The sequence below is a fragment of the Corvus moneduloides genome, chromosome 7, assembly GCF_009650955.1.
Source record: "Corvus moneduloides isolate bCorMon1 chromosome 7, bCorMon1.pri, whole genome shotgun sequence".
In the NCBI taxonomy this organism is placed as follows: Eukaryota; Metazoa; Chordata; class Aves; order Passeriformes; family Corvidae; genus Corvus; species Corvus moneduloides.
In genome coordinates, this window is record NC_045482.1 from 1,285,176 (window position 1) to 1,308,008 (window position 22,833).

Below are 22,833 nucleotides of genomic sequence, written 5' to 3' on the forward strand. Positions count from 1 at the left end.
AGCGACACTTCCAGGGATGGGGCTGCCATTCCACGCGTGAACGGCGCACTTTGGGCACAGATCTCCTACTTTCATCACTTTCAGGGCTCCAGCGGCTGCGAGGACCGGATTTACGGTGAGGGGCTCCATCCTTCCCTGCGGGGGGAGCGCTTTAGGGTGCTCGTGGGGGCGGGCCCCGCGTCCCCGGTGCAGGGCAGGGGAGAGGGGCGGCTCCGGGGCGGCTCCGGTGTCCCTGAGGGGACGCGGAGCGGCCCGACCCCGACTCTCCCTCAGCGCCTCCCTGCAGGACTACATTTCCCAGCGTGCCCGGGGGGGTGCGGGGGCCAGCGCGGGGCCTGCGCGGTGACCTCACCCGGGGGGCGTGGCCTGCGCCAGCGTGAAGCGGGGCGAGCGGAGAAGGACGCGGGGCGAGCGCGCGGGAGGGCGCGAGGCCGCGGCGGGGCCCGGCCATTGGCTGCCGCGGGGGCGCGCGCGTGCGGGGGGGCCCGGCCATTGGCTGGGTGGCGTGCGCGCGCTGAGGGGGGGGGGGGGACGGGACGGGACGGCAGGAGCGGGACCGGGACCGGGAGCCGTGAGCGGCTGAGGAGGCGGCGGGACCGGGAGCAGGACCGCGACCAGGAGCGGGTCCTTCCTCCCGCCCTCCATGGGGCCGGGGGCGGCCCTGCCCCGCCCCGCCTCCGCCGTTGTGAAGTGACAGCGCGCTGCGAGGCCAAGGCGCTGTTGCCGGCCCGGCACGGGGCGGGGGGGCTGTCCGGTGAGTGAGGCGGCGGCGGCGGCCCGGGCTCGCCCCCGCCGCCGCCCGGGCGTCTCAGCGTGAAGGGGTCGGAGCGGAGCGGCTGCGCCATGAACTACCAGCAGCAGCTGGCGAACTCGGCAGCCATCCGGGCCGAGATCCAGCGCTTCGAGTCGGTGCACCCCAACATCTACTCCATCTACGAGCTGCTGGAGCGGGTGGAAGAGCCCGTGCTGCAGAACCAGATCCGCGAGCATGTCATCGCCATCGAAGGTGAGACGGCGGCCCCGGCACGGCGGGGAGAGGGAGTGAGCGGCGGGGGGGTGCCCCAAAACCTCCTCCAGCCCATGGCCCTGCGCCCCTCAAAACCTCCTCCAGCCTGTGGCCCCCTCCAAAGCCTCCCCACCCCATTGCCTTGCGACCCCCAAACCTCCTCCAGCCCACGGCTGTGCTCCCCCGCACCTATGTCCGCCAGCCCTGTTTCCCGTCTCAAGCCTCCCCCAGCCCGTGGCTCTGTTTATTTTCCCCCCTCCCAAACCTCCCCCAGCCCATGGCTGTGTTTATGCCCCCCCAACCTCCCCCAGCCCATAGCTCTGTTTATTTCCCTCCCTCCCAAACCTCCCCCAGCCCATGGCTCTGTTTCCTACCCCTCCCTGTTCCCCTGCTTTCCCCACCGCCACCCCGTCAGTAGCCCTGTCCCCGCCGCCCCCCCCCCCCCCCCCCCCCGCGCCCTTCATGGTCCTACTCGCCCTCATCTCCCCCAGCCCACGGTCCTGCTCCCCCCCGGCCCCTTCCCTCCGTCTCCCCTAGCCCCTTGCACTGCACCCCTTGTGCCCCCCAGCCCATGGCCCGCGGGTCCTCGGGAGCAGCCGTCTCCCCGCTCCGGGCTGCTTGCCCTTCCTCCACCCCTCGTGGCAGGCGTTTTCAGGGAGCGGGGGGTATTTCGGCTTGGTCCCCGTCGTTTCCTCTGTTGGGATTTGTGGGGTTTAGAAGTGGTTTTGCTACTCGTCCGCTGCTGCTGCTGTGCGGGAGAGCAGCGGGCTCCTTCGGACTGGGGTACGGTGGGGAGGATGATGCTCGTTTTTGCCTGCAGAAGGGTTCGGGAAATAAATTTTCTTCGATGCTCCCTGCAGTATGTGATGGAGACGATGTGGGTTGTCGTTTAGCGATGTGAAGTGGGTAAACAAGACGTGCAGCTGGGTTATGGAGCGGTATCGGTCTGTGCAGTAGCGTAAAAACAGGTCGGGAGGCAAGATGGAGATAACAGCCCTCTAAGCTTAGATTTATGTGTATCTATCCCCGCAGGAGCACTTCAGAGTCTTGAACTGCTTAGGATGCACAAAATAAGGAAAGAAATCATCAGCGTAGGGAAGTCTGCAGATATTTTTTCTTAACTGTTGGTGGAGTTAAAAAGAGCAAACAGTATTGGCTTAGAATATGTTATTTTGTGGAGAAATTTATTACTTATTTTGCATGATAACTTGCTAAGCTTCACGTTGTGTGCTTTTCCAGCTGGAGTATCCTGTTGCTGTTTTGGAAGGGATTTAGGGTAGTAGAGTGTGATGTACAGCAGCTGAAATAGAGCTGCCTAAAACCATCTTGTGTTGGTGGCCTAGCTGGTCTTCAAATGATATGTAGTCAAAAAGTCCCGATGGAAAAGCTGCTATTGAGATTGTTGCCTGAAAGATTTATTTGTGTGCCTCTTGAGCAGTGAAGCTTGAATAGACAGACAGCATAGATCATGGTTCTCGCTGTTAACATTTTGGGGTTAGTGTGGCGAGTCAGGGAGGCTGACAGTGCCTGTCACTTATTACAGAGCAGTCCCTAACTAAGTATCTACATCTAACCAAGTGTGTGGTAGAGATTTGTGCATGTTCTCTGTTTTACTAGTCACTACTGAAATGATGGTGTGGGGCTGTCCCCTCCTGAGAGTCCTTAGCCTTTTCTTGCCCCTTCTGAGGAGTTAAAAATTTATTAATATATCTGGTGGGAAGACTACGGCACAAGCTTGGTACCTTTCTCCGTGCTGCTGGTGTTTGGATTTCTGCAGGATAGATGATGCCTTCAGCAGAACATTTTTTCAAGTGGTAATTAATACATGTTTATGTGGTATAAATACGCTTCTTGAATAAGATGCTTGGGCTATAGTGATGTGCCAAGCAAGTGGGAGGAGGATGTGAAGCACTGTATGTAGTTACCTCCTTAGCATGTGACTTGTGTTAGTCTTTTCCTGTATTAATGATTTCTGTTACCTAACTGTAGCTCAGCTCATTTGTCAATCACAAAGACTTGAAAACCAAAGTAGCAGCCTAAAAATCATGTTTCAAGAGCTGAGAGGATGAGTAAAACCTTCACAGATAATTTGCTGTCTAACTTTTATTGGACATGAGAGCAGTAGCTCTGATTGACGGGAACAATTTATCTAGAAAAGGAGTGTATTTTATGTCTTCTGAGGGCTCTTCAACCAGCTCTTAAATATTTAAAAATTGAATAGTGAAAGAGCTAGAGGTAAAACAACTCCTCACTCCTTTAGATTACAACTCCACCAGGCTGTATTTTTGGTAAATCTCCTTTAGCTAACTCTTTCTCACTGATAGCAGCTTTTAAATCTGTGTGGTAATGCCATGTGTTGCATTTAGGAAAAACAGACATTTGGGTTGTGGCGGTTGCCTTCCAATTTTGCTGCAAATAGTTTAGTGTTTTACTGATACTCCCCAAATTGCAAAACCTTTAAACCTCAGGTTTAAAGAATGTGAACCTTGAGGTTCACTGACAGGAATCGTGGTGTGGTTGGCGTGTGGCTGCTGTGAGAAGATGTGAAGTAACTTTCTGCTGAAGGAGTTCTTCCAGTGCAAGGAGAACTGTACCCCATAAAGAGAAGAGTATAGACTTGTTAGTTCAGGCTGCTTTAAACTGAAACTCCAACCAAGGTGTGCTCCTTGAACAGCTCGTTTAACACTCTCCTGCTCAAGAGAGGCTTGACAGCTCTGGAGAAGACCATGCTTGGAATCTTAAGCAATTTGGGACTTCCAGTGAAGTAGAGATGCTGTTACTGATTCCCAGAATTTTCTTTTCTACATTGAGTGGCACTGTCTTTCCAGCACCCTCTTTCTTTTTGCATTTGGAGTTCTACTATAGGAATGTCTAGACACACTTGCTGGACCAAAGACTGTTGAAATAATCTGAAATGAAAACTCCCCTTTCAACAGCAGTTGTTTACATTCAAGTACAAGAGTTCTGTCTAATATGAAGAGAGCAACTGCTAAACTGGGTCCTAAATTCACTTGTCCATACTTCTTGCACAGAGATTTCTTGCCTTCTATTATTCTGAGTTACATGTGATACTGGATAAAACAGTTCTGGGTGATAGTACTTCATTCGTTTTTCCTAAGTGGATAAAGGTGCTAAAAAAGAAGTGGGCTGCTTCCAGGTTCTTGCCTGTCTCAGAGTTGCAAAGTCAGTAGTTTAAAAGCATACACTTGTGTTCTGTATCTTTTGTAGGAAATTCATGCTAAGTAGCCAATCAGTTTTAGATGCTGTTACTTAGATTGTTATATTAGCTTAATAACAGTGTAATTAATATTATTAGTCTATTACACAGACTTTACTGTAGTAAAATCTGCCTTCCCGTCTTCTGTAGTTCACAGCATCACTGCTCGATCAACATTAAACATTTCTTGTATCAGGTATGTTGTGTGCTTATAAGTGGGGAGAGGAAACTGTCAATTGCCTTCAGTGGTCTTTAAGTTGCAGCTGAAAATATCTTGAGGTTTCACGGTGTGATGATCTGCAAGGGTAGGTAATAGTTGAATGTGTCAGTTCCAGACTGAGACTAGCACTATATGGTTATAAACTTGAGCATGATGGAAAAACCAAGGAAAGATGGTGAAAAACTTAATTTTTAATCCTTGATGGAAAGACTTTAAAACACTTTGGCCAAGATAGTGTAGACATTATTAGTAGTCTGTAAAAAAACTCACTAATATACTTAGTACTAACCTGCTGATGCAGCAGATGTTGAGCATCTGAACTATTTTTTGTTTATTCATTTAAGGGGAAATTGTTGCTTTAATTGGTAAGAATGCCATACCAGACATTACGTAGTTATGAATTGCTGTGTTCCAGAGCACTTTGTCATTTTTTTCTAGTTTCCCTGTTAAAAATAAATTTTAAAAAGGCATGTTGTAGATGCTAGTTTGAATTCTGAAATTATGATGATTAAGTGATTATCAATAAATAATCTAAGTCTTAGGGAAAATATGAGATTGTATATTTGGAAATAACTTGCTCAGAGTGGTGCAAGGATGCACTGGGAAGTGTGTGGGTGGGAGAAAATGGGAGAAGGTACAAACCTTGCTTTATTTTTTTTCTTCTGGTCACTTTTGAAAGTACTGTTTCTTGTGAATAAAGTAATTGAGGGTGGAGCTAGAACTCTTGAAGTACCTGTGCCCTAGCTCTCCAACTTTGCAACCCCTTGAATGCTGGTATTGAGTATCTGGAGAACAATGTTACAGTAGTTTTTCTCACTTTTGCAGTTGAGGCAGCAATGCTATCTTAACGCTTCTGTTGCTACTGAAGTCTGAAACAAATTACTTGAAAAATGCATGTGCTGCAAAAGTATTGTTTTCTCTAGGGAAATACAAGACTACAGCTGTTCAAGGCCATCTTAGACAGGGCTTGGAGCAACCTGGTCTAGTGGAAGTTGTCCCTGCCTCTGGCAGGGGCTGGAATGGGGTGGGCTTTAAGGTCCCTTCTGACCCAGACCATTCTGGGATTCTCTGACTTTGGGTACTTGTCATGTTATTTCAATATATCAAAAGAATGATGGCATAGTTCAGATATTTAGGCATCACTGACCAAAAGTGAAACCTTCCCCAGGGATCACATGAGACAGTTGCATCTTGAAACCATGATAGCAATTGGTCTCTTGAAGCTTTTGTTATGGTTATGCCTGTTGCAACTGTGGCTCAAACTATGTAAGTTGACATGATCAAACTGATTCTCCAAACAGCCATCTTGTTTCAGATTTCTGGGTGAGCACAATAGAGCATGGGAATGTGCTATTTTTGTTGGTTTGCTGTGGGATTAAATTGGGGTGATTCAGGCGTAGGGAATCTGAGCACATACCTGGTGAGTAAGTGTATCCAGGTAAGCTCTGAGCTTGCAGATACACAGTAAGCGTTGGCTTGGGTGAGGATCGTTTCCTGTAGCAGGCAGGGCAACGTGTTTGGGACACGTCTCTTAAAGCCCTTTTCTGCTGATTGTGCACATGCAACTTTGTGCCCTGAGCTGTTAACCTGGCTCAAAGGTAACATTCAGAGGGTGCTTTGCACTGAGGGTGCTGAGGCCCTGGCACAGGGTGCCCAGAGCAGCTGGGGCTGCCCCTGGATCCCTGGCAGTGTCCCAGGCCAGGTTGGAGGGGGCTTGGAGCAGCCTGGGATAGTGGGAGGTGTCCCTGCCCGTGGCAGAAGGTGGGACTAGATGAGCTTTAAGGTCCCTTCGAACCCAAATCATTCTGTGATCCAGGCTTGCTGTTTGTAGACCTCCAACGTGAACAGATTGGTGAAATGCAGTGCATGTTCTGCTGTTTGTGTGCCTCATGTGCAAATGGAAACATATTTCTTTTTAATGTGGAAGATGGCAGACTCCAGTATATGGGTAAACAGGAAGATTCAAATGCTTGATATTAACTGTGTTTGCACGGTAAACTGAAAACTAGGTTTGTAAGTTGTGCCTGAAGTTCCTGGAATGTCTTATTCTGGCTTTAAATTGTATGCTTCATTGCTGTTCTCTGCAAGAGCTGCGTGATTAAGTATCAGAGGCTTTTGAGCAAGCGCAGAAGAGTTACAGATCAAGAGGAAAGCCTTAAACCATTGACTTGTGAGGATAACTTCTTTGCCCGGGGCACAAAAGGAGACCTGCTGTGGATCAGCTGATGTTGATGGAACAAATGTGTTGTGAGGCTTTAGGGTTTTCAGGGAGTGTGCCGGCCTTCCCCTACCGTTTGCTTTGGGGGATTAGTTGAAAGCAGCAGGCAATAATGCTGATACAAGAGTTCATGCTGCTGTGTATACATACCACTGTTTTTATTTCTATTTAAATTGGCAAATGAGTCTTACTCCCTAAGAGGGGGCAGTGCCACAGATAGGACATTGGATTTGCTTTTGCTCAGCTCAGGCACTTGGGAAAAGGAAACACTTTGGAAGCTGGGTTGTTGTGTTTGCTTTTTGCGTTGTACTGAGCAGTAACAAAATGGCAATTGTGGTTTCCGAAAGGTGACATCAGTGCTCAAGCTAAGTGTCTTCACAAGATTTATTTTCCCACTAGGAGAAGTGCTTATTTTCCAGCACTTGAAGTAGCCGTGGTCTTAGTCTTAACTTTGCCACTTGAAGGAATAGGTTTGTATCTTTGATCACGCTGTGAAAACTGAGGTGGAAATATGAGGTATGTCATTAATTGCTGATATTTAAGGAATAGGCTTATAACTGTCAGGCTACGGTATGTTTGTAAGTGAAATTAAAAAATCCAGCACTGTTTTTGGCTAATGAAGGAGGCTTGGAGTAATGCCAGGCATTTGAACAGCTTCTCCCCAGACTTCAGGAATACTCTGTTCTCTACTGCGTCACCACTGGGATTGGTTTTGTCCTTACCAATAAGCAAGGTGAATGGTAGTGTTGGTATATTTGGCAAATCTTTGAAGAAAAGGTAATGGAAGCTCCAAAAAAAAATCTCAGAACTCAGTTGTATCTCAGCTGTGTGACCTTTTGCTGACAGTGCATTTCAAACATCCCTTTCTGCAATTGTTAGTTTTTATGTGAAGGGTTTTCTGTGTGACCTTCATACAGCAGTTGTGGAACAAATCCAGAATGATTGCTTAGTAATCTACAGTGGATAAAGTTTTCTGTTCTGAGAAAGCAAGTAGTGTATTCAATAGTTTTGATAATCCTAATGTCTGTGGGAGAAAGGGATTTGTCTTCTGTTTTATTAGTTTTTGTCCTTGACTGCCTTCAAGCAGTTTGTACTTTGTGTCACCTGTACTGAGGGAGAGCTGTGGCTCAGCTTCTCTTTTGCGTTCTTACCTGTCCTCACACCATGAAATAGAGCACGGACAGTGCCAGATGTGGACAAGTTGAGATGCTGCTGATTTTTGAGGTAAAGACTTTTTTGATTTTTGTACCAATGGAGACTGAAAAGGAGGGTGATTTTAACATAGGATTTCCCTGTAAGGAAAGATTTTTCAACTACTTAGCAGTTTTTGATCTGAAGTTGCTTGCAGTTAATTTGTTCTTCTGTTGTAATTGTGCTAAGGTTTATAAATGCAGCATAAATCTTGTGACCCGTGTTAGAAATAAGGTAACATCTCAGATGTGTTTTGGCTACCAGGAATCTACGATTTCTTAGAAAGTTTGTTTTAAATTTTGATTCCAAGGTGGAAACAGAGAGGTTGTCAGGTTTCCTTGGTGGTGGTGAGTCCATTGTGGGCAGCTGGCAATTCCAAAGCCCTCTGGAAGTCTTTAATATATTTTTTTTAAGTGGATGGAAGCAGATGTGTTACTGATTAGTATGTGCACATTCAGCCTCATTAATGCAATTTCAGGATTCTGACTAATGTATTTGGAGCCTGCATAGTGGTACAGATGAAAGGGTGTTAAGATAGCGGTACATTTCTAACCCAGAGAATGACTTGTTCTTTCACTTTTCTTTCTTACTGCTTAAATAAGCTTCAGTTAACCACTTCAGGAAGCCAGTACTAAAACCACAGGGTTGATCTGTGTGAAAGATGTAATTTCAGCGTCTCCTTTGTAGCTTTACTAGTTTACATAGCTGGGTAATGAATGTAAACCTAATGATGAGACAGTTACTTTGTTTGGTAATTTTCCCTTTTATAGTGAAGAAAGATACAGGCAAGCAAAGGCACTCTGAGGAACACTGGAATTGAATCTATAGCTTTAGCTTTACTGCTTCGTATTTGTGTTTGTCTGTGAGAAGCTTAAATTTTTCAATTTTTTTTCATTATTTTTAAAGGGATTGAGGAACTGTTTATAGCCTAGACCAAATCAGTGCTCAACGCGACTTCACTCAAAACCTTGACTTGAACTTGGTAGTGCTTACATTTTCTTTTAAACTAAAACTGCCGTTGTTGTTCCTTTTAACTAAATTTTCTATTAATTCTACCACTGTCTCTATAATTTGCAACTGCCTTTTTCAATACCATAACCAGAAGGAGGACTGACACAGCAAGTCAGTCGCTGTTGCAGGATTTTGTAGCATCAGTCCTCGGTTATACAGATACAGTAGGTTTGAATGTAAGAGATCCATTATCTTTGTTTGAGCTTCTCATGCTCAGGAGAGCAGCCAGGAAGCCTGTCTTTTAGGTATCACAGCAACTGTGCTCTCCAGAGGAAATATGCTAAAAGCATGGCACTGGGATGCCCAGACAGCAATCAGTTAAATGGATCCCATTTAACCTGGCAAACGCTGGTGTGTCTGAGTTAACGCCTTGTGTGCCAGGAGCTTTTTGCATCACTTGGGCATCACAACTCAGATGCCTGGCATGTGAATTTGGAGAAGGCCAGTGTGTGCACAAATGAGGAATTTTGTGCCTGGTTAGAATAATCTTGGACTTGAAAGTTTTAGTGCACATGTTAAAGACATGTTACTTCTCCTAGTTTTGTATTTTTTTTCTCTAAATTTCCCCCCAGTATCTGTGGGACCCTTTGTTATAGCATCTCTAACAGCACGAAGCTGTGTCGGGGATGTTTAGGTTGGATATTAGGAAAAGGTTCTTCCCCCAGAGGGTGCTGGGGCACTGCCCAGGCTCCCCAGGGAATGGGCACAGTCCCAAGGGTGCCACAGCCCAAGAAGAGTTTGGACAACACTCTCAGGGATGCACAGGGTGGTGGGACTGGGGGGGTGTCTGTACAGGGCCAGGGGTTGGACTTGATGATCCTTGTGGACCAGGATCCTTCCAGCTCAGGAGATTTAGTGGTTCAGGAGGGTGACCTTGCTGTGCAAGATCAGACAGTGTTTTGATAGCTGCTGTTTTTTTGTTCAGCAGTAAATTTCCTCAAAGATATACCAGCCAAACTCAGGAAAACCCTCTGTAACTAGAGAAGCGGGGAAGGAGATTGAAATGTCCAAGCCTGTGAATGGATTGTTAAACATGAAGTTGAAATACATGTCCAGGTCTAGGAAACAATCTTAAGTAGGCTTGCCCAGAAACGTAGGGAGGGTAGTTTTAGAGCTATGTAAATGCATTATAGAAAGGATCTAGGAGTGTTCTCAAAGCATAAAAACGATTGTGGCTTTGCAGTTTAAATCTGCTGCTTTGAGCTAGGTTAGCAGGTGCAAATTGATGGAATGGTCCTTTTTCCACCTGCTTTTTACACTGCTACAGCCAGAATTACTCATTCAGTGAAATTCCTTGAGGTGGCTTGGAGCTTGCTAGTAATTTTCATGTCTCAAAGGCAAGAATCAGGTCATGCTTCAGCCTTCCTGTGGCAGCTATAGCACACTAACGCAGCCAACTTACAGCAGCAGGAACAGAAGGCACTTCTTGTCGTAGACTTGGCCTAGCAAATTAGCTGTGCTGCTTTCAAAAAGTTGAGCTGACTGCAGAATGCAAAGGATCTCTTGGAAACTTATTTCATTCATTTAGTAATGCTGGAATAGTAAGAAGGAGTAATTGAGCTGCTGTCGGATTCTTAGGTTTGAATACTGATGTCTTTTCTTTTGTAAACTTTGTCATGGTAGGAGTTAGACTTCAGTGACTGAGTTCTTCCTGATGTAGAAAGATATTAACTAATATTAGGTCATAGTAAACCGTTACAGCCATTGTACAGCTCATGGATAGCCGTGGTAGGTGTTTATATTTAGGTAAGGTGGCATGACATGACAAATTTGGCCTGATAAGAAATAAAAAAAAGTCAGAGATAGGAGCTTACTATCACTGAAGTGACATACAGCTTAATATCTGCTGCTGTAGCTGCTGTGGGAGGCAGGTTGTGAAGCAGGTATGGAGAGAGAGAAAGATGGCCTGTATATCTCTGATATACACTTTTTAACTTTTTAACACTAAAACTAGAATGATAGCTTGGAAAGTCTTAACGGATGTGGGTATTTGATTGTGAGGATTCTGATAATAAAAATCACTTTGTTATGAATTGCACCATCTCTGTTTCTGGCCAGAAGGTGTTATTGGTTATACTGCCAAGGGTACAATTGTCAACTATCAAAGCTAATAAATAATGACAATGAAGGAAAATAATGTTCCATTGCTGTCATGAACATAAAATCAATGATGTAGCAGAGTTTAAGAGTGCTTTTGTAGTAAAGCTTAGTTTGTATTTTCAATACATGCTACAGAATTAATAGGATTATTTTCTTTCTACTGTGAATAAAGCCGAATAATAGTTTTCCTTCATAAAATTAGTTTTGGATTACTGTTGAGGCTTGGGGTTGAAAGATCTCTGTGGGTCCCTGGGCCAGCTTCTGAGCCCCTGCACAGGGTGGTGACATAAATGATGGATGATGAAACTGTAAGAATTGACAATTCTACTGGTATGTTCTGAATACAACAGAAATCTATAGCTGCAGCCTGAGTGCAGGTGGGACCTTGCTGTAGTGGTTTATCACTTTTCTATGGCAATTCTGCTACTTGAATGGCAATCTGTAGTTCCACCCTTGGAGACGTGTAAATGAAAGCAGGGAGGAGTAGAAACAAGCTGGGGAAAACTATTCCTATACCCTGAGGCAACTCATCCATTTAGTCCCATTTCATTATTTTTCTCATGCAAAATAAGAGTCTAATTTTAGCCTGCATTAATTAAGCTTCAAAAATGCCTCGCTGCTACGAGGTTGTGGCATTTAATAGCGTTCGGATGTACAACAATGCATGAGTTTATGGATGGAAGGATCTGGCTATTGATTTATCTTGAAAAAGAAATTGAAGTAGGGTGGGGCACAACTTGCTGAAGGCGAAAGCTGGGCTGAATACCCAGCTGTGTGACCTTTGAGCCGAAGGGAGGGATGTGTGTTGGTATCTGGGTGCCAGGTGATCAATATTTACAGCAGATACCCGCCTTGAGAGCTGCTTAGTACCTGTTAAAAGTAGTATTCTGGCTGAGGTCAGGAGCCCTCCGTGACTTCCAGATAGACATTACTTTTCCGGGAATATTTTCCTTACTGGAACATCTTGGTTCCCGCATAATGGGATTCAGTCAGAGGGTTGCTGGTTTGATTTATGATGCTAATTGGTGTGATAGTTGATGTGAACTGCATGTACTAATCGCTCATTTGCTAATCCTCTCCAAATTATCTGACAAAAGGTTTTAAGATGGAGCATTACATGTGTTTTAAAATTGGTCTGCAGGCAAACAAACAATTGGGGGCCCCTGTTTTGCTCTAAATGCTGAATTCAAGTGCTGGTCCATTTTAGTCACTGTAATGTTAAAGGGGAAATTCAGTGGCTTTCATTGTTGTTCTTTGTGGGATTTAAACAACAGCTGAAAAAATATTCCAGAGCATGCTTCCACCCCCCATCCCCCGCTAAGGTGGAAAATTACCATCCTCTATACGGTAATAATTTTTTTACGTTTTTATCTATGTGATGAAGGTAGAATATGTATGATAGTTGTCTGTGCAGTTTTAGGTAATGGAAAACACGCTGTGCCGTTTGAATTGGTGGTGATGTCAGTGCAGCAGAAACTGCAGTGGGAAAACAAGGAAAATAAAATGGGGATATTCATGCGGTGGTGGGATAATGAAGGTATTTTGGCTGTGATTCTGGTAGGGGATATGTGTTTTGAGTATTTTACTGTGCAAACCAATGAACTTTAATGTAAACCAGAGCGCTTTTGTATTTCTAGGCTGATAGGGAAAATCCTAATGTTAGATTATGGAATGCAGTAGTCTAAAGAGGTGACTTTTACCTTTCCTTATATAAGGCAAGAGCTGTTTTGGGAGGGACCTGATTCTTCAGTATTAAAAGTGTTGTACAGACTGCTCTCTGTGTTAATGGGGAGGATTGCTTTGCTTCTGTAACATATTGGATTAAAGTGGGTGTTTGACAAAATGAATATTAATCTATCTCAAACTTAATATTTCAAGGTGATTTAGACACTTTAATCATATCAGGTTTTCTAATTTGAGTCTGACTGGCTTGCTCTCACAGCAAGCACTGAAATGAGATTATAGACAGCTGAAAGAAATTAGTCAATTTGGAAGCAAAAAGCATTTAAATACAGGTGTTTGGCTGTGATTTGAATACAGCCTGTCAACAGCAAGAGGCAAAATACCTCAGTGACCTAAAAAGTGCAAATATGTCCCTTTAGGGATTACTTGTTGTTAGGTAATGACATGTTATTAAAATGAAAGCTCACATTTATATCCCTTGATTTGCTAAGTAGGCCAATAGCTTTTTATAAACTTGGTTGATAAATGGGGAAAATTAATTTTGTCAGAATTTGTAGGGACCCAGGTAGTTACTGGTGGTGTTTCAGATGATTATTTTTTTCAATTAGTATGTAAATAAGGTGGTGTACTCGGGCTGAACCAGCTACCTGCTAGAAGCTTGAATACAAATACCATCATCTTGGAAGAAAGCAACACTGGAGTGTTTTAGAAGTTGTCTGGTATTCCTGAATTCCAGTGAAAGGTGCTGTCAGAGGAACCTGTGTTACCATGCACAAGGACACACTTCTCCTTGTCTGACATTCTGCAGCTGGTTTTCTATAGTTCTCATACTGTTTCTCTACTCAGCAGATGGAAATATTGCCTACTGGGTAAGTGGTGATGTTTGATAAAAGCTGGTGAGTGATGCCACATTAGGGAAATGAAATATGGATAAATACATCTAATTACAAATGGGATTAGATCTTTTTCAAACAAGATCACTGAGGCTGTAATTAAAAAAAACAATCCAGAACAACAGCCTGCTATGAACAGGGATGAGCACAGTTGTATAAATCTATGTTCTTCCTGAATATGAACTGTGTCTGTTGTCTCAGCATCTGTCTCATTTACCTCTGTGAACTTGATGACATCAATAAAAAGGCTGTTCCTAGCGAGGTATGTCAGCAGGGACAGGAGATTTATTGTCCTCAGGGTAATATATTCCATGGATAGTGATTAAGATACAGGTTTCACTGGGAATAGTGTGTGGAGAACACTACAGGGTGCTGGAAAAACCCTCTGCTGCCCTGTGACTCTGTCTGTTTGGGTTGGCTTCTGCTAATCACCCTCGGGTCCTTGGGCTGTGTGATGGGTCTGCTGTGAGGATCACATCTGGAGAGAGGAAAACTGTGTTCTGTGGGCATAAACAGGCACTTCTTACATGTTAAAGTGTTAAAAACTGAAATCAAGTATGAGTGCAGTGGGCTTGAACTTGAAGACACCTGGTTGAAATTTTTCATAAAGCTCTAGAAAAGCAGCGGTGATGGCAACAGGATAATACTGACTATGAACTGTCTTCCAGATTTTGTATTCCCAAATTATTGTTGTATTACCATCCCACAGAGACTCAAATAAAAAAGCAAAAAATTAGGCAAGTCTAATTTTAGTCCCGTTTTTAAAGCAGAACATAAAACCCGAGTCTTAGGAGATGGTACAGTAAGCATCTTGAAAATGTTGCCTCTGTAATAGTGACAGTAGCTCATCTGTTGGCATCCTTAGTGTGCGTTGTGTTTTGGATGCTATGGCCAAACTCTACTGCAGGAGCAATTCCACATCCACCAGAGGGAACTGAAAGCCCCTGTGGTTGCTTCTGGTCCTGCAGCTTGAATCTGTTGCTAAAAATTTCCATCCAGATGTGTCTGTCTGCAACCCAAAAAACCTGAGTGAAAACAACTGGACTTTGAAAACCCGGGAGCTGTGTATGAGAGAAGAATATTAGGTTTGATCTCCTTGGCAGTGTGGACAAGTAGAAGCTTTGATGCTGATGAGGGATGTGACATGGAAAATCACCACTTGGGGAGACAGCATGGGTTTTGTTTTCTAGCCATAATAGCTTGTAAGTAATTCCTATGGAGCTGTAAAAATGGATTTTAATGGTCAAGATAGCTATATACACTTGAGGTATGGGATAGTGAGTGGTTTCCTTACTTGCAAGAAGCATTTTTTGATTGGTGTTTGCCTCCAAGCAGGACAAACAGGCCATTGAAACATAGGTGACGGCTGGAATGTGGCAGCTTTGGTGTACATTGCTTTTACTCTCCCAAACTTCTTGAGTGGTTGCAGGCTGTTGGCTTTTGGAAATAAAAAGAAGCCAAATACTTGTAATACTCAAGGACAAGCAGCTGTTCTGGGAGGCTTTGAGATAGGAACTAAAATGACATAACTTGAGAGAATTTTGAAGGCTTCTAGATTATGACTTTCATCTGCTTGGATGTTGTGAAGGGATTTGCTGGATCTGCTTCTGGTCTCTGTGGTTGCCAACTTGCAGAGTAATTTCTGTATTTAGACATTTATATGTGCTATGTAATAATAAGCAGCTGATGTAAAAGCAAATTTTTTTAACTGCTTGGCACTTGTTTAATTTGCATCTTCCATCCCCTTGTCAGGAAATGTATAAATTTGCAGTTAACTTTTACCTGTTTAAAATAAACCTCATGTATTAATTCCCTGAAAAGAACAGTAAATTGAGGTACTTGTATTTATGTTGCATTCATGTGAGAGGTGACAAGGGAGTACTCATAAGAAGGAATAGATAAAGGCCCCTGCTAATGACAAATTGTGATATAAGGTGGAAATAACTGAGATTGAAAATCAAATCTGTTTTCTGTAACACGGTGTTTTTCATCCGGGGCTGACTTGCATAAAAGACAACAAACTATTTTAGCTTCTGCTCTTTGTTTACTCTTGAGGAGGTGGAAGCTTCATGTTGAGAAAAGGACACAGGATTTATTGCCTTCTCGTAACATGTGGCTGATTGCTAATCTTATGGAAATGATGTATTGAGCAGATGAGACCTGATTAATAATAAATAAAGATGCTGAGAGTGATTTGGGGGGAAAAAATTAAGCTTTTATTTTAGTTATTTTTAAACCCCCACAGAGTAAAGCCTCTTTAAGCTTGTCAGGTAAGCAAAGTCTGTAACCTGAGGATTATATTACTCTGCTCCTTTGTGCCTCAGAATTACTACAGCCTCCATTCAACTTGAATGCAAAATGAGGTGATGTGCTGCTTGATTCCCAGGTTGGATTTAGCCGAAAATAATACTAGAAACGTGAAAGACTTGTGGTAAAGTTGAGCAGCAGAATATAAACTTGCTAAGAACAGATGTAGATCTTCACGGTCTTCTGAGAGCGTAGTTTAAGAGTGGGTGAGCCTGTGATATTTAATTTGCTGTTGCAAAGCTGATAGGTGTTGGAGGGCTCTTGGCTCTGTTGAGTGAATTGCTGTCTTACACCTAAACTTCCTCAAGGAACAGGAGCAGGGTAGGATGCTGCACAGAACTCTTGCTGCTGAACGGCTCAGTAGGCTGTAAAATAACTTCCAGCCCCTAACAAACTTGGACCTGTTTCTCTGGGACAACAGGTCCTTCCAGCCCAAACCATATTAAGGAAAGGAAATCTAGTCTTCCTTCTAACTTTTGATTGACCTTGACTATCCAGAGTTGTTCTCTTTTGGAGGATGGTCAGGTTGTCTCTTAGAGACTTGTGAGTGAAAGAGACAGTTTGTTACAATCTCGACACCCACTGTAGGGGAGAACAAAGGATTTCTGTAGCTTGGAAAATCTGCACTGTGTCCTAGGCTTAAGCGAAATCAGCAGCATGTTCCTGAAGTCAAGTTGTTGTCTTATGCTAATGCTGCTCGGTGTTGGCTACTTTGTATGGTATAATCTAAGTAATTTTGTAATTAAGGGGTGACTGTGGTAATCCTTTAATGTTGAGATAATTGCAGCACTCGAAGCAACTGTTGGCCAAAACACACGATTAAGATTTGCATTGGGCAACCTGCATTTCTTGGAAAATGATTATTTATCCCCAAGCTCATGAGTGCTTGAGTCCCAAGTACATTTGACTGGGTCTCCTTCACTCAATCCCTCTTCCCCTGTCTGTCTGCACTACAAAACCAGAGGGCTCTGCAGCTGATCCCTTCTGTCAGTGAGTCTGGAAAACCAGTGTGCTGTAGAGATGAGAATTCTGCCAACCTAAACTTTCCATGGAAACATTTATCAGGAAATTTCATTGAATGAAACAATAAGCTAACAGGCCAGCATAGATCAGCCTTCTCATGTTGTCTTAATACTTCCTTTTCCCTAGCTAACCTGATACTGAGGTGTTTGAGTAGTCTGATAAGGGCTGACTGCAGATACAGCCCAGTTAGAGCAGTAACCCTGCTCAAAATATACATCTTCAGCTTTTCAGAAATGTGATCTTATATTTCAGTGAAAAACACAGGGTTTATGTTTTCAGGTTTTTAGTACAAGTTAAATTTGCATCACAGGCTGCAAAGCTTTGGTGAAAGATTCTCAGCATTGCTGAACAATCACCCATGCAATTTTCCTCTTTTATTTTTAAGATGTGATACCAGCTGTTAGGAACTTGAAGCATTAAGTGCTTGTGAGCAAAATACACAGTTCACAGGATTTCAGGATAAATCAATGACTTTTCTTTGCTATTGTACTTGCAGTAAAACTAGGAGTGCTGGAAGCTTCATTTGCCTTATTTTCTAAATATTCAGGGTTCCTATCATATGTTGAGAATTTTTTTTTAATTGTAGAAGTGCTCAGTGGAGATAAATGGTGTAACAAATACTGGGCTGCGTTTCTGTGAAGTTTCTTTCTATCTGCTTGTTCTGGCTGTAGCCTTCCTAAAACCTGTGGTTCTCATGTCGATGCTCTCAAATTCTAAAAATCTAAATTTGCAGAAAAATGTTGCAATAATGGAAGAGTTGCAAATTTTGGACAGTGTTGCCAAATCTGAGGCAATCTGATCTCTAATGTGATACTGTTGAATATTTGGAGTATGCAAACTGGAGGAAGTTTTCTCTTACAAAATTTGTGTCCTTTGGGGAGTGAGAGACATCTGAGACAAATCTGTTGATGTAATGTTATTGAATATATCCAGATAGCTATTAATTAAGCTGTATAATTTTTTTTAAGAAGACCACTCTGGTTTAAAAACAGATTTCAAGTTGTTCATTCAGGTTTTTTTACCTTATACTGGTATTTTTTGCCTGGAGATGGAAAAATTTCTTGGAGGTCTGAGTAAAACACCGCATCTGCTGCTTTGACAGTGTCAGGGAGATCTCACTGAAGGAGTAACTTTGTCAGTCAGTGTGAATCTACTGATGAGTGTTTGTTAGACACCAGTATCACTCCTCAGCAGTTCAGTAAAAACTGCTCATCCCTATTAAATTCAAGCACCTTCCAGATAACTTGGATCTTAGTTTCTAGGTGAGGTTTAATGAAAACACATTCTGACTTACTGCTAGGAGCGTTGGCCTTTTTAAAATGCTTGCTGCTAGCAGCTTCTGCTAATTTTAGATGGTGTGTTCTTGAAATGCCAGTAGTAGCTACATACTTAATAAAACTCAAAATAAAGGGGCTTTTCACCCCCTGGAAGATATAAAAACCATGCTGGTATGCAGACGTTTTGTGTTGAATTCCATCATGGTTGAGGCTCAGGAGTTCTCGACTGGCTTGCCCTCAGGTTTCTGTTCAGTTTCAAGTAATTGCCCAGGCTGTGCAAACTTCAAGCAGTGTAGCTATGTCTGAATGTGTTTGAAATGCAAGTCCTAATCCTGTGGGACAAGGGTCAGCATGTTGGAAGTGACCTCTGTGTTGGCATCCAGATGAAAATGTAGTGGGAATTAATCTAACAAGTGCATATGTCCTGGAAGCTGAACCATTTCACTGAAAGCTTATTTCAGTTTGCAATAATTCACTGTTTGCCTAAAAGAATTAGGGCTTGCATTTGTCATGAACCAGAGTGAAGAATTATATACCCAGTTGCTACTGGTTTATGTCTGAAAATAATTTTGAATAATTTGTGTTTGGGTTCTGGCACTGTTAGTGTGAAACCTGGCTGAAATAACCATTGCCTGTGTTACTGCAGTTGCAGAACTTCACAGCTTTGTGGGGGGTGCATTTACAAACACCTGGTGATAATCCTTCCTTGTCCTAGACTGAGAGGAATAAAAGCCTCAGAAATGACGTCCTTTTCCTAATGGCAGGAGCTGACGTGGCAATGTTTCTCCTGGTTTAAATGTGATCTGGGTGAGGAGAGGGCTGGGTGCTGCTCCTCAGAGCCAGGGCTGCAGCTGGGACCAGGGCCTTTGATAACATCAATTATTTGTTGTATAATTGAAGGTAACTTTTCCCTCAAGTTACCTAGAAGCACTCACTGTTCAGAACTGGTTTTTATTCCTCTCTGTCTAGGATTATCACCAGGTGTTTGTAAATAGACAGACAGTGTGTATTGAATGCTTAAATCTGATCAAGTGCTTGATCCTGTAATCGCTTGCAGTGATTATCGTTACAAAAAAAAAAAAATCTGCAAAATACTATTTTATTTCCTAGAAATACATAGCAAGCAAGGCTGATGCTTGTTTGTCAACAGGAAGTGTTTTCTGGTGGAAATATTTCATTTGGCACTGGAAGTGTGGCTCGGTTTGGTTTGTGTGAGCTTAGCCAGATGGACAGGGCAGAGCACTGAACAGTAAGAGTTGTTTATTTTCTGGCTGAGCCGTGACACTGCAGAAGTCCCCAGTCTTTGTCGTTTCAGGCCATAACCGAGTTGGACACCTTCAGTTTGCTCAGAAAGGAGAGCTGTGGTCTGTGTGCTGATCAAGGGCAGCAATCGATTTTCCTTGGCTGCTGGCTGCTACTCAGAGCTAATTTTTATTTCCCCAGGTTTTGTGGATCTGCAAAATTCCAACACTCTTGAGTCATGTCTCAGATCGATTGTGACTGAGGCATTTGGAGAAGGTTTTAAGCAAAACAGTGGTACTTTTCAGGACTTGGTCAGATGCTTACTTGGCTGTAACTGTTGCAAGATGATAACTGCAATAATAAATATTGCAAAGAAATTGGATCTTACTGCGTTCTCTGAGCAGTTATGAGAAGGACTTAATTAGATTTCTGGGAAAGAGATGAAGATCAGTCTATTGTGGCCGAACTGGGAGAAAAGCATTTCGACTTTGGCCTAGTAACTGTGCAGTGAAAAGAATTTATATTGACTTTGAGCAACTGAAGTGAAATACAGAAATTCACAATACCAGGAGAGTCCCGTACTACTGTAACTAACTGGGACTTGGCTGGGTTTATTTGTTTGGTTGTTTTTTTTCAGAAATGACAGAATCAGGCTAATAATTATTAAACCTTTGCCTGGGAGCAGTGACAATTGCTGTGGGAGGATCTCAGATGCTTCTTTTTAAACAGTGGTAAATGCAATATAAGAAGCAAGCCAAGGGGCTGATACTCAACTCTGAATTAGTTCTTTCAGCTTATGCTTGTAATTGAAGAAAGAGTACACCAGCATGTTAAAAGGTCATTTTAACATTAAAAAGTAAGAATTTGATTTCTTTGCTTGCTTTAAGACTGAGCTGTAAGAACTTTTTACCATTTGCTTTGTTGCAAATACTAAGTTGTTGATGTTGAAGACAGTTGCGTGAAAAATAACTTTGCTTGTTGGTTTACAGTTCAGCTGTGCTTGATTTTTGATCTGAAATTCAGGCAGCGGCTGAGATGAAAACATTTGAAGGGACCCCGGCTTGCTGCCCTTGTGATAGAGCAGGGAGAATCCCAGGCAGGAAAGGAAAGAGAGTGTAAGTGTTAAATAACTGAGTACCAGTGCCTTAATGATGACCCTCTTCTTCTTGGAAGAACCTTCTAATGAGTATCCCTGTGAGATGCCTCCTTTGCACTAAAGCCCGTGATGGAGGTGGGCTGTGGTTCTCCACGAGATCTTGAGGAGGTTTCAGGCTTTTATGAGTGTTTATTTGTGTGGAAGGGCAGATGATAAGCAGAGAACTGAAAGGGAGGTGGGCAGCTGTCCAAGCTAATAAACACACTCAGAAAAGTAATTAGGGTTTGTATGGAAGGGGAAAAGTGAGGTGCATCTGCAGCCACTGGCTCAGGAGTTTATTAGTGTGAGAGATGAATTATTGAAGGCAGATGTTCTCAGAGCATTCTCTAGCTCTATGCTAATGGAAAAGGTGATGATTGGCATGAGTTGGTGGATGGCTGAGGAGAAAATGCAAAAACCATCTTCAACTAACAGGAATTGCTGCTCTTTAGAGTAGATTCCAGTGAGGGGTGACTTCAGTTCAACCTCAGCTTAGCTTAAACTGAACAACCTGGTTGAATTCAGGCTTTGCTTGAATTCTTGTCCCTTTCATGTTTTTGGGGTTTTTTTACTGGTGAATTTGTCATTCCAAAATAAAGCTGCCATGAAATCAGTCCGATGTCTCCTCCATAAATGAATTCTGTTACAGGGGAATTCCTCACTTTGGGATAAAGTAAGGATTATGGGGTGTGGGCTGTGAGTTGGCTGTGCCAAATGTAATATGGACCAATTAATAATTTAATTAATTTCAAAACAATTTTTCTGGCAAATTCCCAAATTTTGGATTTCAGTAGGCTTTGGAAATAGCATAATTTTTTATGGTTTGTAATAATCTAGATCTGTCTCACTGACTTGTTCTCATATTAAAAAAGAAATAAAATGACATCAACTACTTTTTCAATACCTCTTTGTTCATGTTGGGGGTGAGTTTCTTTGACAGGCTGCTTTGAGTGAGACGTGCTCTGGCAGACAACTTCAAAAATAGAGCTCTGCTAACACCTAGGTTTTAGCATAACAATGGCTGATGGATGAAAACTGTTGAAATATTGATGTGAAGCGTAAGCCAGGATGGTGAGAAAAGGATCTATAGTATGCATAGATACAAACCAAACGTCTGTAAAATGTAAAGCAAAATCATACCACTTTGGAATAACACACAGGGAAATATCTTCTTGCCACTCCTGTTAAGTAGAATATCAGAGGCTTTTAAAAGGTCAGATTGGAGCTTTGTAATAAAAAGATAAATACATAGAATGGATGGTGCTGACCATTTGCCCAAGACTTGCTGCTCCTAGGGGCTCATTTTTGCCCATGTAGTTGATTTAGGTCACTGTGAAAGCCTGCAGTATTTTGAGGAAAAGCTGCTCAGTTCATGACTGCCTGTTTTGTGGTTTGCCTCACATCCAAGGCATCTGTGGGAAGAGAGGGTTGGATATGGTGGCTACAAATGCACTTGGAAAGCAGATCTCCAAACAAACCCGTGGTTTAGTTCCAGCTGACCTTTGGGGCTAAAGCAGCCAAGTGCATCTGCCTGTTCTCTGGAAATGTGTGTTGAGTAGCAGGAGCACAGCTGATGTGTAGAAGCAAGATAATTTAAAACTTGAAATAGCTGGTCCAAAATTCTTCTCTGTGAGGGTGCTGAGGCCTGGCACAGGTTGCCCAGAGAAGGTGTGGCTGCCCCTGAATCCCTGGAAGTGTTCCAGGCCAGGTTGGATGGGGCTTGGAGCACCCTGGGCTAGTGGAAGGTGTCCCTGGCCATGGCAGGGGTGGAACAAGGTGGACTCGAATGTGCCTTCCAGCCCAAACCATTCCATGATAAATTGTTTGTCATGCCTTGCGTATGGAAAACAGAAAAGAAAGCTTTGCTGTGAGGATGGGAGTGTGTGCAAGAGCTGAAGTTGTTGCTCAATGATTAGCCCTGCAGGTGTTTTCCTGTAGCTTAAACCAAGCCTCTGCTGCATTAACAAACACCAGCAAACAGCCAAAGCAGTGAATAAACAATGCTGAGCAATAGCTGAATTCCAGTTACCAGATTATAATAACGGGAAAGCCTTTTAAAGAACGACGGGGACTTACTGAATTCCGTTGGGTTGGCTAATGCCGTAATGTTCTAACGATCAGCTATAAAATAATTCCAGCAAGTAGGAATCAACTTCCTTAACTGATAACTCGTAACTGCTGCTAGAAGAAATCACTACTTCCTACTTGGAAATGTTTACAAATGGTTTACTGAAGTAACAGATATAACTGAAAAAAATGTGTCGAGTGTTTAGACCTAGATAATTAGAGATAATTATAAAACTGAATAAA

The 22,833-nt window shown here is 43.1% G+C and overlaps 2 protein-coding genes across 8 annotated transcripts in view; one reads left to right on the forward strand and one right to left on the reverse strand.

Annotated features, from left to right (window-relative positions):
• LOC116446882 overlaps positions 1 to 22,833 on the reverse strand; it is a 781,927-nt gene that overhangs the window by 130,872 nt on the left and 628,222 nt on the right. The window lies entirely within an intron of this gene.
• The window catches only part of AGAP1 (ArfGAP with GTPase domain, ankyrin repeat and PH domain 1), a 315,634-nt gene continuing 293,325 nt past the window's right edge, over positions 525 to 22,833 (forward strand). For 3 of the 7 annotated variants that reach the window (XM_032115303.1, XM_032115304.1, XM_032115305.1), the window contains exon 1: positions 528 to 1,006. In XM_032115303.1, the coding sequence (XP_031971194.1) occupies positions 844 to 1,006 (163 nt within the window). In that variant the 5' untranslated portion in view covers positions 528 to 843. Of the gene's footprint in view, positions 1,007 to 22,833 lie in introns of all 7 variants that reach the window. The other 4 variants (XM_032115307.1, XM_032115308.1, XM_032115309.1 and 1 more) reach the window with 2 other exon arrangements.